Source organism: Aquarana catesbeiana, linkage group LG02 (assembly GCF_042186555.1).
Source record: "Aquarana catesbeiana isolate 2022-GZ linkage group LG02, ASM4218655v1, whole genome shotgun sequence".
In the NCBI taxonomy this organism is placed as follows: domain Eukaryota; kingdom Metazoa; phylum Chordata; class Amphibia; order Anura; family Ranidae; genus Aquarana; species Aquarana catesbeiana.
The window spans coordinates 812,860,928-812,875,984 of NC_133325.1; the positions used below are offsets into that span (position 1 = coordinate 812,860,928).

Consider the following 15,057-nt stretch of genomic DNA (forward strand, 5'->3'; position numbering starts at 1 on the left):
GAGGACAGGTTGGGGTGATGATGATTGTGTGGTATGGGGTCTGGTTGGGTATTATGAGGACAGGTTGGGGTGATGAAGATTGTGTGGTGTGGGGTCTGGTTGGGTGTAATGAGGACAGGTTGGGATGATGATGATTGCATGGTGTGAGGTCTGGTTGGGTAATATGAGGACAGGTTGGGATGATGATGATGATTGTGTGGTGTGGGGTCTGGTTGGGTATTATGAGGATAGGTTGGGATGATGATGATGATTGTGTGGTGTGGGGTCTGGTTGGGTATTATGAGGACAGGTTGGGATGATGATGATTGTGTGGTGTGGGGTCTGGTTGGGTATTATGAGGACAGGTTGGGATGATGATGATTGTATGGTGTGGGGTCTGGTTGGGTATTACGAGGACAGGTTGGAATGATGATGATGATTGTGTGGTGTGGGGTCTGGTTGGGTATTATGAGGACAGGTTGGGATGATGATGATTGTGTGGTGTGGGGTCTGGTTGGGTATTATGAGGACAGGTTGGGGTGATGATGATTGTGTGGTGTAGGGTCTGGTTGGGTAATATGAGGACAGGTTGGGGTGATGAAGATGATTGTGTGGTATTGGGTCTGGTTGGGTATTATGAGGACAGGTTGGGATGATGATGATGATTGTGTGGTGTGGGGTCTGGTTGGGTAATGTGAGGACAGGTTGGGATGATGATGATTGTGTGGTGTCTGGTTGGGTTTTATGAGGACAGGTTGGGATGATGATGATGATTGTGTGGTGTGGAGTCTGGTTGGGTAATGTGAGGACAGGTTGGGATGATGATGATTGTGTGGTGTGGGGTCTGGTTGGGTATTATGAGGACAGGTTGGGGTGATGATGATGATTGTGTGGTGTGGGGTCTGGTTGGGTAATATGAGGACAGGTTGGGATGATGATGATTGTGTGGTGTGGGGTCTGGTTGGGTATTATGAGGACAGGTTGGGGTGATGATGATTGTGTGGTGTAGGGTCTGGTTGGGTATTATGAGGACAGGTTGGGATGATGATGATGATTGTGTGGTGTAGGGTCTGGTTGTGTAATATGAGGACAGGTTGGGGTGATTATGATGATTGTGTGGTGTGAGGTCTGGTTGGGTATTATGAGGACAGGTTGGGATGATGATGATTGTGAGGTGTGGGGTCTGGTTGGGTAATATGAGGACAGGTTAGGATGATGATGATTGTGTGGTGTGGGGTCTGGTTGGGTATTATGAGGACAGGTTGGGATGATGATGATGATTGTGTGGTGTGGGATCTGGTTGGGTATTATGAGGACAGGTTGGGATGATGATGATTGTGAGGTGTGGGGTCTGGTTGGGTAATATGAGGACAGGTTGGGATGATGATGATTGTGTGGTGTGGGTTCTGGTTGGGTATTATGAGGACAGGTTGGGATGATGATGATTGTGTGGTGTGGGGTCTGGTTGGGTTTTATGAGGACAGGTTGGGATGATGATGATTGTGTGGTGTCTGGTTGGGTTTTATGAGGACAGGTTGGGATGATGATGATGATGATTGTATGGTGTGGAGTCTGGTTGGGTATTATGAGGACAGGTTGGGGTGATGATGATTGTGTGGTGTGAGGTCTGGTTGGGTAATATGAGGACATGTTGGGATGATGAAGATTGTGTGGTGTGGGGTCTGGTTGGGTATGATGAGGACAGGTTGGGATGATGATGATGATTGTGTGGTGTGGGGTCTGGTTGGGTATTATGGGGACAGGTTGGGATGATGATTGTGTGGTGTCGGGTCTGGTTGGGTATTAGGAGGACAGGTTGGGATGATGATGATTGTGTGGTGTGGGGTCTGGTTGGGTAATATGAGGACAGGTTGGGATGATGATTGTGTGGTGTGGGGTCTGGTTGGGTATTATGAGGACAGGTTGGGGTGATGAAGATGATTGTGTGGTATTGGGTCTGGTTGGGTATTATGAGGATAGGTTGGGATGATGATGATGATGATTGTGTGGTGTGGGGTCTGGTTGGGTTTTATGAGGACAGGTTGGGATGATGATGATGATGATTGTGTGGTGTGGGGTCTGGTTGGGTAATATGAGGACAGGTTGGGATGATGATGATTGTGTGTTGTGGGGTCTGGTTGGGTTTTATGAGGACAGGTTGGGGTGATGATGATTGTGTGGTGTGGGGTCTGGTTGGGTATTATGAGGACAGGTTGGGATGATGATGATGATTGTGTGGTGTAGGGTCTGGTTGTGTAATATGAGGACAGGTTGGGGTGATGATGATTGTGTGGTGTAGGGTCTGGTTGGGTATTATGAGGACAGGTTGGGATGATGATGATTGTGTGGTGTGGGGTCTCGTTGGGTATTATGAGGACAGGTTGGGATGATGATGATAATTGTGTGGTGTGGGGTCTGGTTGTGTAATATGAGGACAGGTTGGGGTGATGATGATTGTGTGGTGTGGGGTCTGGTTGGGTATTATGAGGACAGGTTGGGATGATGATGATGATTGTGTGGTGTGAGGTCTGGTTGGGTATTATGAGGACAGGTTGGGATGATGATGATTGTGAGGTGTGGGGTCTGGTTGGGTATTATGAGGACAGGTTGGGATGATGATGATGATTGTGTGGTGTGGGGTCTGGTTGGGTATTATGAGGACAGGTTGGGATGATGATGATGATTGTGTGGTGTGAGGACAGGTTGGGATGATGATGATTGTGAGGTGTGGCGTCTGGTTGGGTAATATGAGGACAGGTTGGGATGATGATGATTGTGTGGTGTGGGGTCTGGTTGGGTATTATGAGGACAGGTTGGGGTGATGAAGATTGTGTGGTATGGGGTCTGGTTGGGTATTATGAGGACAGGTTGGGGTGATGAAGATTGTGTGGTGTGGGGTCTGGTTGGGTGTAATGAGGACAGGTTGGGGTGATGATGATTGTGTGGTGTGGGGTCTGGTTGGGTATTATGAGGACAGGTTGGGATGATGATGATGATTGTGTGGTGTGGGGTCTGGTTGGGTATTATGAGGACAGGTTGGGATGATGATGATGATTGTGAGGTGTGGGGTCTGGTTGGGCATTATGAGGACAGGTTGGGATGATGATGATTGTGTGGTGTGGGGTCTGGTTGGGTGTAATGAGGACAGGTTGGGATGATGATGACTGTGTGGTGTAGGGTCTGGTTGGGTAATATGAGGACAGGTTGGGATGATGATGATTGTGTGGTGTGGAGTCTGGTTGGGTATTATGAGGACAGGTTGGGATGATGATGATTGCATGGTGTGGGGTCTGGTTGGGTATTACGAGGACAGGTTGGAATGATGATGATGATTGTGTGGTGTGGGGTCTGGTTGGGTATTATGAGGACAGGTTGGGGTGATGAAGATTGTGTGGTGTGGGGTCTGGTTGGGTATTATGTGGACAGGTTGGGATGATGATGATTGCATGGTGTGGGGTCTGGTTGGGTATTACGAGGACAGGTTGGAATGATGATGATGATTGTGTGGTGTGGGGTCTGGTTGGGTATTATGAGGACAGGTTGGGGTGATGAAGATTGTGTGGTGTGGGGTCTGGATGGGTTTTATGAAGACAGGTTGGGATGATGATGATGATGATTGTGTGGTGTGGGGTCTGGTTGAGTATTATGATGAAGATGATTGTGTGGTGTGGGGTCTGGTTGGGTATTATGAGGACAGGTTGGGATGATGATGATGATTGTGTGGTGTGGGGTCTGGTTGGGTATTATGAGGATAGGTTGGGATGATGATGATGATTGTGTGGTGTGGGGTCTGGTTGGGTATTATGAGGACAGGTTGGGATGATGATGATGATTGGGTGGTGTGGGGTCTATTTGGGTGTAATGATATTGAGTATTTTGTTGGGTATTGAGGTTCTCAGGTTACATAGTCAGGCCACAGAAATAGAATATATTCATTGGGCTCAACCAAGAGATGTACATAAATCAGTAAATTAAAAGGCTCTATTCTTAGAAGTTTAGATCTACATATGATGCAGAGAACAGCAATAACCCTCAACCTTTTGGGGTAATAAAGTGTACGCCGATGGAGGATCATGATTAGCCATGGAGGGTCCGGGGTTGGGACAAGGGGTGGGCAGAAGGGAAAGCTGCCCTGGGCGCAGAGTTGCAAAGGGGCAAAGAATAGACACAGGGTGGTACACCCATTCTACAGCACGTACTAACAGAGGGGGAAGGGTCCACTTTGGTATGCTTGCCCTGGGCACTGGATTACCCTGCCATGGTACTGTGCAGGGTGTTCTGTGTATCTCCACATGGGCAATCCCATTGGTGTCAATTGAGACGCAGCAGCAGCTTTTTTTTTTTTACTAATTCCTGTCATAGCCTATCACACATTTTTTTACAGCTCTTACTGTAAAGAAGTCTTTCAGTTTCCAGAGGTTTAACCCCTTTACTTGCATGCACAGAGTCCCCCCCCCCCCCCTTCTCATTTTGAGCTGAAAAACTTTGTAGCAAGTTTGACAACTGAAATGACGGATTTCACAAGTGGTGACTCTGAGGTCGGGGAATGCGGAGGATGGGAGGAATGTGGGATAAGTGCTGAGCATACAAGTGGTCAGCGGCTGAGTCATCGGGAACCGTTCCACTATTGTAACTGGTACGGCTGGGGAGATGGATCCTGGTAGTCCCTCACACATCCTGAGGGCTTCTGGGAGTGAGATGTCTTCCCTCCTCGCGGAATGACCACCTGTCCTCTAGTTATAAAGATATTGTAAGAAGAGATCTGGGGAGGCAAGACTTTTCTCTTAGACATTTCTAGAAGGTTTATCATACTGCAGTGTAGGCCCGTGCTCCTCCGGCTCTTTGTCTGTCACTATGGCCATACTAGGAGGATAGGATGCAGGAGAGTTAGGTGAGGTAGATGTCCTTCTAGGAAGTAGATTAGACATGTGGATCTCGTTTCCTTCCAAATCGAAATTCGGACAAATGTTTCATTATTCGGAAATTCGTATGCATCCGAATTACAAAAGTAACGAATTTAAACGAATCCGAAAAAAGCGAACAAATTCAAAAACAAATTTGAATAGAATCAGAAAAAAATAGAAATTGATTTTCTAATTAATACAATAAAATAGAATATAATATAAATAATAAAGCAATAGAATATATATATATATATATGTATGATTTTTTTTATTCTTTTCTATTATTTTCTATTTTATTCTAATCTTTTCTATTTGAATGGGAATTCATTCTGTACGAAATTCGAATTTTGGAAAATGGTAACATAGAAATAGAATGAAATTGAATTCTAATAGAAAAGACTAGAATAGAAAAAATTATAATATATATAGCACAAAACAGAAAAAAAAATATTTTATATATATATATAACCATCTGCTGAAATTGAAATGTAGTACAGAATAAATTCAAATTCCAATAGAAAAGATTAGAATAGAATATATTATATTTTTTCTATTCTGTTCTATTGTTTTTCTCTGCAATTCTTTTATATTATTTTCTATTCTATTCTAATCTTTTCTATTGGAATTTGATTTCATTCTGTACCAAATTCCAATTTCAGAAGACGTGTTTTATATATAAATATATATTTATTTTTTCTGTTTTGTGCTATTGTTTTTCTATGCTATTCTTTTCTAGTATTTTCGATTCTATCCTAAACTTTTCTATCCAAATTCAGTTTGATTCTATACGAATTTCGAATTTTGCAAAATGGTTATTTATAGTTTACTTTTTCAAATTCGGTCAAATTTTTTCGAATGCTGTAGATTTTTTTTTCGCATTCGAAACGAAACGAAACGAAATGAATCCCCGAAAACGAATGTAATGAATTTAAGTAAACGAATTTGGTTAAATTAACGAATCGAAATGAAATGAAACTAAACACATTTTTTCATCCTGCACATGTGTAAAGTAGATGTTATAGATGAAGGGACGCGATGGATATAAATGGCGCTGGAGAAGACGTCTTCTACCCCAAGACACAAAGAATAAAAAGTCTGTATTATGCAATAACCACTCACTGCGAACCGCCGTAGCTGAACGTTGGCACTTTGACGTAGAATTCCGGGGGGGGGGTTATGACAGCAGATAACGGCCACAGCCCCGGTATTTGCTGAAACGGCGGGCGGTCCTCTTTAAGATAACAGCATCACTTTTATCGGCGGCGGGAGAGGTGGGGCGTTCCGGTCGTCTCCACCCCTTACCGGTAGCGGCGGTGACGATCCGATGCTGTCCCCTCAGCACCGTGTTGAGTGAGGGAAAGATGGCCCCTCCCCCTCTCGACTCGATGACATTGGATGACGGAAGCGACATCAAACGTCACTTCCGCCCAACGACTTTAAAGGGGAAAAAAAATGTTATTGAAAAAAATACTTTTTATTTATTTATTTTTTTTATTGTTGCATTTAAATGTAAATATGAGATGTGAGATCTTTTTTGACCCCCCAGATCTCAAATTTAAGAGGCCCTGTCATGGTTTTTTTTTTTCTATTGCAGGGGATTTTTACATTCCTTGTAATAGGAATAAAAGTGATCCAATTTTTTTTTTTTTTAAAGGGACAGTGTTAAAATAAAAAATAAAAAGTAAAATAAATAGTAAAAAAGAGATAACATTTTTTTAAAGTGCCCCGTCCCGTCGTGCTCGAAGCGAACGCATGTGTAAGTCGCGCCCTAGCAAAAGACCCCCCTCTGTAACTCAAAACTGGTAACCTGTAGACATTTTTTAGCGTCACCTATGGGGATTTTTAAGAGTCAGAGATTTTTTTCGCCATTCCACAAGCGGCCGCAATTTTGAAGCGTGACGTGTTGGGTATCAATTTACTCGGCGTAACATTATATTTCACAATTAAAAAAAAAAAATTGGGCTAACTTTACTGCTTTCTTTTTTTTTTTTTTTTTTTTTTGTAATTCAAAAAAGTGTATTTTTTCCCTAAAAAAATTGCGTTTGTAGGACCACTGCGCAAATACGGTGCGACATAAAGTATCGCAACGGCCACCATTTTTATTCTATGAGGTAATGGTAAATAAAGAATACCGCGCTAAAACAAACCAACTTCTAAAAAAAAAGCTGCAGCTAAAAAGTGAGATACACCAACGAAAGTAACGATAAATAAATCTGCGCTATGACAATATCGTGAAAATCATATACAGTGATTATATGAGTGAATCAAAAATATTAATTGAAAAAAATCATATAAATTGAGTCATATAAATAAAATCACTATAGTAATATTGTGTTATTTACGTTATTACTATTGTGATTTTATTTAAATTAATCAATTTATATGATTAAAAAAACAACAACAAAAAAAAAAACATCACTATATATGTGGTTATTCACATTATTACTATAGTGATTTTATTTATATGACTCCAATTTATATGATTTTTTTCATTAATATTTTTTATTCACTCATGTAATCACTGTATATGATTTTCACGATATTGTCATAGCACAGATTTATTTATTCTCTAGGGTGTCTGAAAAAAAAATATATAATATTTTGGGGTTCAAAGTCATTTTCTAGCAAAAAAAATAAAAGATTTTAACTTGTAAAGAACAAGATTAAAAAAATAGGCCCGATCCTTGGGTGGGTAAAGTCCATAACAGTTCATGGTTTTAATAGCAGAAAGTGTCAGTGGCCCCACAGAGTGAAGAAAACTCTGTCAATCTTTAAGATGTGGGGCGCTAACTGAGTGCAGTATTCGACTTTATTTCAGCTCTTCAGTATCAAAGAGAAGACAGACCGACTTACAAACCGAAAAATGGAGAGTAAAAATACTGTGCTAAAAAGTCTTCTATCACATTTCTTTTGCACTGTTTCTGTTTCATGGAAGGTCAGACTGGCCTTTAGGTTATATCTTCCTGATTTAAACGATTGTAATGGAGCTCTACAAGTTCTGCTCTGTATTCCTCCTACACTATGATTGGTTGTCTGTGTGTCTTGGAGACTGCCCTTTTTCTCTTAAATTAAAATTACAATTTGAAAAAAAATTCTTCCATCACTTCATCTATAACAGGAACATGAGGGGGCGCCAACTAAGTGCAGTATTAAAACACAGCTTTATTAAAAAAGCCAATGGGCAACTCGCATGCAAAAAGAGAAAAGGCAGTCAGGTCTGGTTTATCTGCGGACTGATAGCGGGCACAAGTCAGGTTCTCTGGCTGGACTGATGTTTCCTCTCTTCCGCATGCTCAAGGACCATGGGGGGGGGGGGGTCACGACTGGAAGTAGCAGGGCCTGAGTGGAACGCAACCAGAAGTGACGTCATCAAGAAGGAGCCGCAGGAGACGTCACATCCAGCTGTGTTCCATGCTGGTCCTGCTACTTCTGGTCGTGATCTCCTGTGGTCCTTGGGCTCGGCGAGGAGAGGAAACATCGGGCCAGCAGGAGAATCTGACTTGTGCCCATCATCAGGCCGCAGATAAATCAGACCTGACTGCCTTCCTTTTTTTACATGTTATTTTCCCATTGGCTTTTTAATAAACCTGTGATTTAATACTGCACTTAGTTGGCGCCCCCGCGTGTTTTTGTTATAGATGAAGTGTAGGAAGACTTTTTTCCATTTTTTTCGGTTTATAAGTTGGCCTGACTGCTCTTTGATGTGGAAGAGCTGAAATAAAGTGATGATTTTTGATGGCCAGATAAATCGATTTCATTGGAGGGTTTCTCATACACATGGTGGTGGGGTGAGGGGGGAGGGGGGGTTCCGGTCTTTGTATCTGTGGAGAAAACACAAACTTTGTTGTCTTCTTATGCCCCGTACACACGATCGGAAATGCGGCCAGCAAAAGACCGATGAGAGATTTTGGTCAGAAAATGCGACCGTGTGTAGTACGCTCCATCGGACTTTTGCTGGCCGAATTCCAGCCAGCAAAATATTGAGAGCAGCTTCTCAATTTTTCGGTCGGAAAAAGTTCAGATCGAAAACTCCGATCGTCTTTAGCAATTCCGACGTGCAAAATTCCTACGCATGCTCGGAGACAATTGGACGCATGCTCGGAAGCATTGAACTTCATGTTCTTGGCTCGTCGTGGTGTTGGAAGTCACAGCGTTCTTGACGAAAGAGAACGTTTGTGTGACCCGTGTGTATGCAAGCCAAGCTTGAGCGGAATCCCGTCGAGAAAACCATCCAAGTTTTTTCTGATGGAAAATCCGCTCATGTGTGCGGGGCATTAGAATCCTTCTGATCTCAGTTCCGGGTCCTGGAGAGCGGTGGCTTTGTAGAGCTTTGGAATGGGATGAAGCCTCCATTCTGAGGTCCTCACCTGGTAGGTGGACCTCATTGTTAGTCTTAGCGGTCTATAGGCCCTTCTATATATATGATGTGGCTTATGGTCGGGCTTTGCTGTAGACTCCTGCTGCTGGGTGAAAGATTGGACTGCTGACCCAACACTAAAGAGTACAAGAGCTGGCTGTTTTGTTTTGGGGAACCCATTGAGGGGCGCCCCGTTATTCCGGTACTGATCTGAGTTTAGTTAGTCGCTCGACAGGCCAGATAAATCGTTTGTTTTGTTCGATGGACTTGCTGTACGAATCCCTCCTACATTTGTTTGCTGCTTTGCTGAATAAAAGTGAAGGACAAACCAGCATGGTCCGTGTCCGGGTGTCCCTGTCCTGTGCGTTGTGCCAGTACCGGTTGAGCCTGTTCCCCCTACAATGGTTGCTTAGCAACGTGATAAACATGGATCCATCCAGGGACATGACAACGGGTGTGGGAAACCTACAGAATGGGTAACAGAGTGCGGCACATTACTATAATAAAGGTGACCACTCCCCCCGACCTCTGACCCCACGTCGCTGTGATTGGTTCCTTTACTGACCTTTCCTTCTCTCCAGCAGGGATGGATGAGGAATCCGTGTATTCAGCCCAGTCATTCCACATCAGACCGGGATCTGAGAGGTAATCAATTGTCTATCAATTACCAATTATCAGTCCTCCACACATTGGTCCCTCAGTCTGTCCATACACCTACACATTGGTCCCTCAGTCTGTCCATACACCTACACATGGGTCCCTCAGTCTGTCCATACATCTACACATTGGTCACTCAGTCTGTCCATACATCTACACATTGGTCACTCAGTCTGTCCATACATCTACACATTGGTCACTCAGTCTGTCCATACATCTACACATGGGTCCCTCAGTCTGTCCATACATCTACACATTGGTCACTCAGTCTGTCCATACATCTACACATTGGTCCCTCAGTCTGTCCATACACCTACACATTGGTCCCTCAGTCTGTCCATACACCTACACATGGGTCCCTCAGTCTGTCCATACATCTACACATTGGTCACTGTCTGTCTATACATCTACACATTGGTCCCTCAGTCTGTCCATACACCTACACATGGGTCCCTCAGTCTGTCCATACATCTACACATTGGTCACTCAGTCTGTCCATACATCTACACATTGGTCCCTCAGTCTGTCCATACACCTACACATTGGTCCCTCAGTCTGTCCATACACCTACACATGGGTCCCTCAGTCTGTCCATACATCTACACATTGGTCACTGTCTGTCTATACATCTACACATTGGTCCCTCAGTCTGTCCATACATCTACACATTGGTCCCTCAGTCTGTCCATACACCTACACATTGGTCACTCAGTCTGTCCATACATCTACACATTGGTCACTCAGTCTGTCCATACACCTACACATTGGTCCCTCAGTCTGTCCATACATCTACACATTGTTCCCACAGTCTGTCCATACACCTACACATTGGTCACTCAGTCTGTCCATACACCTACACATTGGTCCCTCAGTCTGTCCATACACCTACACATTGGTCACTCAATCTGTCCATACACCTACACATTGGTCCCTCAGTCTGTCCATACATCTACACATTGGTCACTCAGTCTGTCCATACATCTACACATTGGTCACTGTCTGTCCATACATCTACACATTGGTCCCTCAGTCTGTCCATACATCTACACATTGGTCCCTCAGTCTGTCCATACATCTACACATTGGTCCCTCAGTCTGTCCATACATCTACACATTGGTCACTGTCTGTCTATACATCTACACATTGGTCACTCAGTCTGTCCATACACCTACGCATTGGTCACTCAGTCTGTCCATACACCTACACATTGGTCCCTCAGTCTGTCCATACATCTACACATTGGTCACTCAGTCTGTCCATACATCTACACATTGGTCACTGTCTGTCCATACACCTACACATTGGTCACTGTCTGTCCATACACCTACACATTGGTCACTGTCTGTCCATACATCTACACATTGGTCACTGTCTGTCCATACACCTACACATTGGTCACTGTCTGTCCATACACCTACACATTGGTCACTGTCTGTCCATACATCTACACATTGGTCACTGTCTGTCTATACATCTACACATTGGTCCCTCAGTCTGTCCATACACCTACACATTGGTCACTCAGTCTGTCCATACATCTACACATTGGTCACTCAGTCTGTCCATACACCTACACATTGGTCACTCAGTCTGTCCATACACCTACACATTGGTCACTCAGTCTGTCCATACATCTACACATTGGTCCCTCAGTCTGTCCATACACCTACACATGGGTCCCTCAGTCTGTCCATACATCTACACATTGGTCACTGTCTGTCTATACATCTACACATTGGTCCCTCAGTCTGTCCATACATCTACACATTGGTCACTGTCTGTCTATACATCTACACATTGGTCCCTCAGTCTGTCCATACATCTACACATTGGTCACTCAGTCTGTCCATACATCTACACATTGGTCACTCAGTCTGTCCATACACCTACACATTGGTCCCTCAGTCTGTCCATACATCTACACATTGTTCCCACAGTCTGTCCATACACCTACACATTGGTCACTCAGTCTGTCCATACACCTACACATTGGTCCCTCAGTCTGTCCATACACCTACACATTGGTCACTCAATCTGTCCATACACCTACACATTGGTCCCTCAGTCTGTCCATACATCTACACATTGGTCACTCAGTCTGTCCATACATCTACACATTGGTCACTGTCTGTCCATACATCTACACATTGTTCCCTCAGTCTGTCCATACATCTACACATTGGTCACTCAGTCTGTCCATACATCTACACATTGGTCACTGTCTGTCCATACATCTACACATTGGTCCCTCAGTCTGTCCATACATCTACACATTGGTCCCTCAGTCTGTCCATACATCTACACATTGGTCACTGTCTGTCTATACATCTACACATTGGTCACTCAGTCTGTCCATACACCTACGCATTGGTCACTCAGTCTGTCCATACACCTACACATTGGTCCCTCAGTCTGTCCATACATCTACACATTGGTCACTCAGTCTGTCCATACATCTACACATTGGTCACTGTCTGTCCATACACCTACACATTGGTCACTGTCTGTCCATACACCTACACATTGGTCACTGTCTGTCCATACATCTACACATTGGTCACTGTCTGTCCATACACCTACACATTGGTCACTGTCTGTCCATACACCTACACATTGGTCACTGTCTGTCCATACATCTACACATTGGTCACTCAGTCTGTCCATACATCTACACATTGGTCACTCAGTCTGTCCATACACCTACACATTGGTCCCTCAGTCTGTCCATACATCTACACATTGGTCACTCAGTCTGTCCATACACCTACACATTGGTCACTCAGTCTGTCCATACACCTACACATTGGTCACTCAGTCTGTCCATACATCTACACATTGGTCCCTCAGTCTGTCCATACATCTACACATTGGTCCCTCAGTCTGTCCATACATCTACACATTGGTCACTCAGTCTGTCCATACATCTACACATTGGTCACTCAGTCAGTCCATACACCTACACATGGGTCACTCAGTCTGTCCATACACCTACACATTGGTGAGTAAGATTGGTCTGTAGGACAAGAAGAGAACAGGGAACGGGACGGGAACTGACAAACAGCTGAACTATGTACACAGTCCATTCCTATTATATTCTCAGTGTCCTGTATAAAGCTGGATACAGCCATAGCTGGGCTATATGCGCAGGCCAATATGGAGAAAGTGAGAGGGGGAGCTGGCTCCTTTATTGTTCTATCAGATGACTATATAGGGGAAGTGAGAGGGGAGCTGGTCCCTTCCTTGTCCCATCGTATAACCATAGAGAGGGATGTGAGAGGGGAGCTGTTCCCTTCATTGTCCCATCAAGGAACCATAGAGAGGGATGTGAGAGGGGAGCTGTTCCCTTCATTGTCCCATCAAGGAACCATAGAGAGGGATGTGAAAGGGGAGCTGGTACCTTCATTGTCCCATCATGGAACCATAGAGAGGGATGTGAGAGGGGAGCTGGTACCTTCATTGTCCCATCAAGGAACCATAGAGAGGGATGTGAGAGGGGAGCTGGTCCCTTTATTGTCCTGTTATGGAACCATAGAGAGGGATGTGAGAGGGGAGCTGGTACCTTCATTGTCCCATCATGGAACCATAGAGAGGGATGTGAGAGGGGAGCTTGTACCTTCATTGTCCCATCATGGAACCATAGAGAGGGATGTGAGAGGGGAGCTGGTACCTTCATTGTCCCATAAAGGAACCATAGAGAGGGATGTGAGAGGGGAGCTGGTCCCTTTATTGTCCTATCATGGATCCATAGAGAGGGATGTGAGAGGGGAGCTGGTACCTTCATTGTCCCATCATGGAATCATAGAGAGGGATGTGAGAGGGGAGCTGGTACCTTCATTGTCCCATCATGGAACCATAGAGAGGGATGTGAGAGGGGAGCTGGTACCTTCATTGTCCCATCATGGAACCATAGAGAGGGATGTGAGAGGGGAGCTGGTACCTTCATTGTCCCATCAAGGAACCATAGAGAGGGATGTGAGAGGGGAGCTGGTCCCTTTATTGTCCTATCATGGATCCATAGAGAGGGATGTGAGAGGGGAGCTGGTCCCTTTATTGTCCTATCATGGAACCATAGAGAGGGTTGTGAGAGGGGAGCTGTTCCCTTCATTGTCCCATCAAGGAACCATAGAGAGGGATGTGAGAGGGGAGCTGGTACCTTCATTGTCCCATCAAGGAACCATAGAGAGGGAAGCAAGAGAGGAGTTGGTTCCTTCATTGTCCAATCATGGAACCATATAGAGGGAAGTGAGGGGCAAGCTGGTCTTTTCATTGTCCCATCATTGAACCAAAGAGAGGGAAGTGAGAGGGGAGCTAGCCCCTTTATTGTCCCATCACAGGACTGTTTAGAGTTAAATAGAGAGAGAAAGCTGGTCCCTTCATTGTCCTTTTCAGAGGACTATATAGAGCAGGGATATGCAATTAGTGGATCTCCAGCTGTTGCAGAACTACAAGTCCCATGAGGCATAGCAAGACTCTCACAGCCACAAGCATGACACCCAGAGGCAGAGGCATGATGGAACTTGTAGTTTTGCAACAGCTGGAGGTCCGCTAATTGTATATCCCTGATATAGAGGGAAGTGACTGGGAAAGCTAGTCCCTTCATTGTCCTATCACTGGGCTAAAAAAGAGAAAGCGAGAGGATTAGCTGACCCTTCATTGTCCCATCACAGGACTGTATAGAGGTAAGTGAAAGGGAGAGCAGGTCCTTTCATTGTCCCATCACAAGGCCATGTTTAGTGATGACCCTTCTTTACCACCTGCTATAATCAGTTCTACATTACGGTAACATAGGACTTGTGTGTGATGAAATCTGTCTTCCCATCCAGATACAATGATAGCCAGAAGTCGGTCACCATCCAGACCCCGGCCAGTCAACCGCTATTGGATGCCGAGGAAACAGGACGAGAAGATGAGGAGGAGGAGGGGAGGGTGAGATCTATATATCTAGTTTTCTAAATTACATCCTTCCAACAATCCATTCATTCCTCTGTTCATCCCATCAACCAAGCCAATCAAACAACTTTCCATCCATCATTCAATCAATCCATCCATTCATCCCTCAGTTCATCCCACCAACCAACCAACCAATCAATCAACCAACCAACAAGCCAACCAACTTTCCATCCATCCATTCATCCTTCTGTTCACCCCATCAACCAACC

At 44.5% G+C, this 15,057-nt stretch overlaps 1 protein-coding gene across 4 annotated transcripts in view; it reads left to right on the forward strand.

Annotated features, from left to right (window-relative positions):
- Window positions 1–15,057, forward strand: part of LOC141129525 (vang-like protein 1) — a 53,867-nt gene that overhangs the window by 24,488 nt on the left and 14,322 nt on the right. Inside the window, exons 2-4 of one of the 4 annotated variants that reach the window (XM_073617609.1) lie at window positions 5,897–5,976; window positions 9,822–9,885; window positions 14,722–14,824. In XM_073617609.1, coding sequence (XP_073473710.1) covers window positions 5,919–5,976; window positions 9,822–9,885; window positions 14,722–14,824 — 225 coding nt within the window. In that variant the 5' untranslated portion in view covers window positions 5,897–5,918. The remainder of the gene's footprint in view (window positions 1–5,896; window positions 5,977–9,821; window positions 9,886–14,721; window positions 14,825–15,057) is intronic. The other 3 variants (XM_073617610.1, XM_073617611.1, XM_073617612.1) reach the window with 3 other exon arrangements.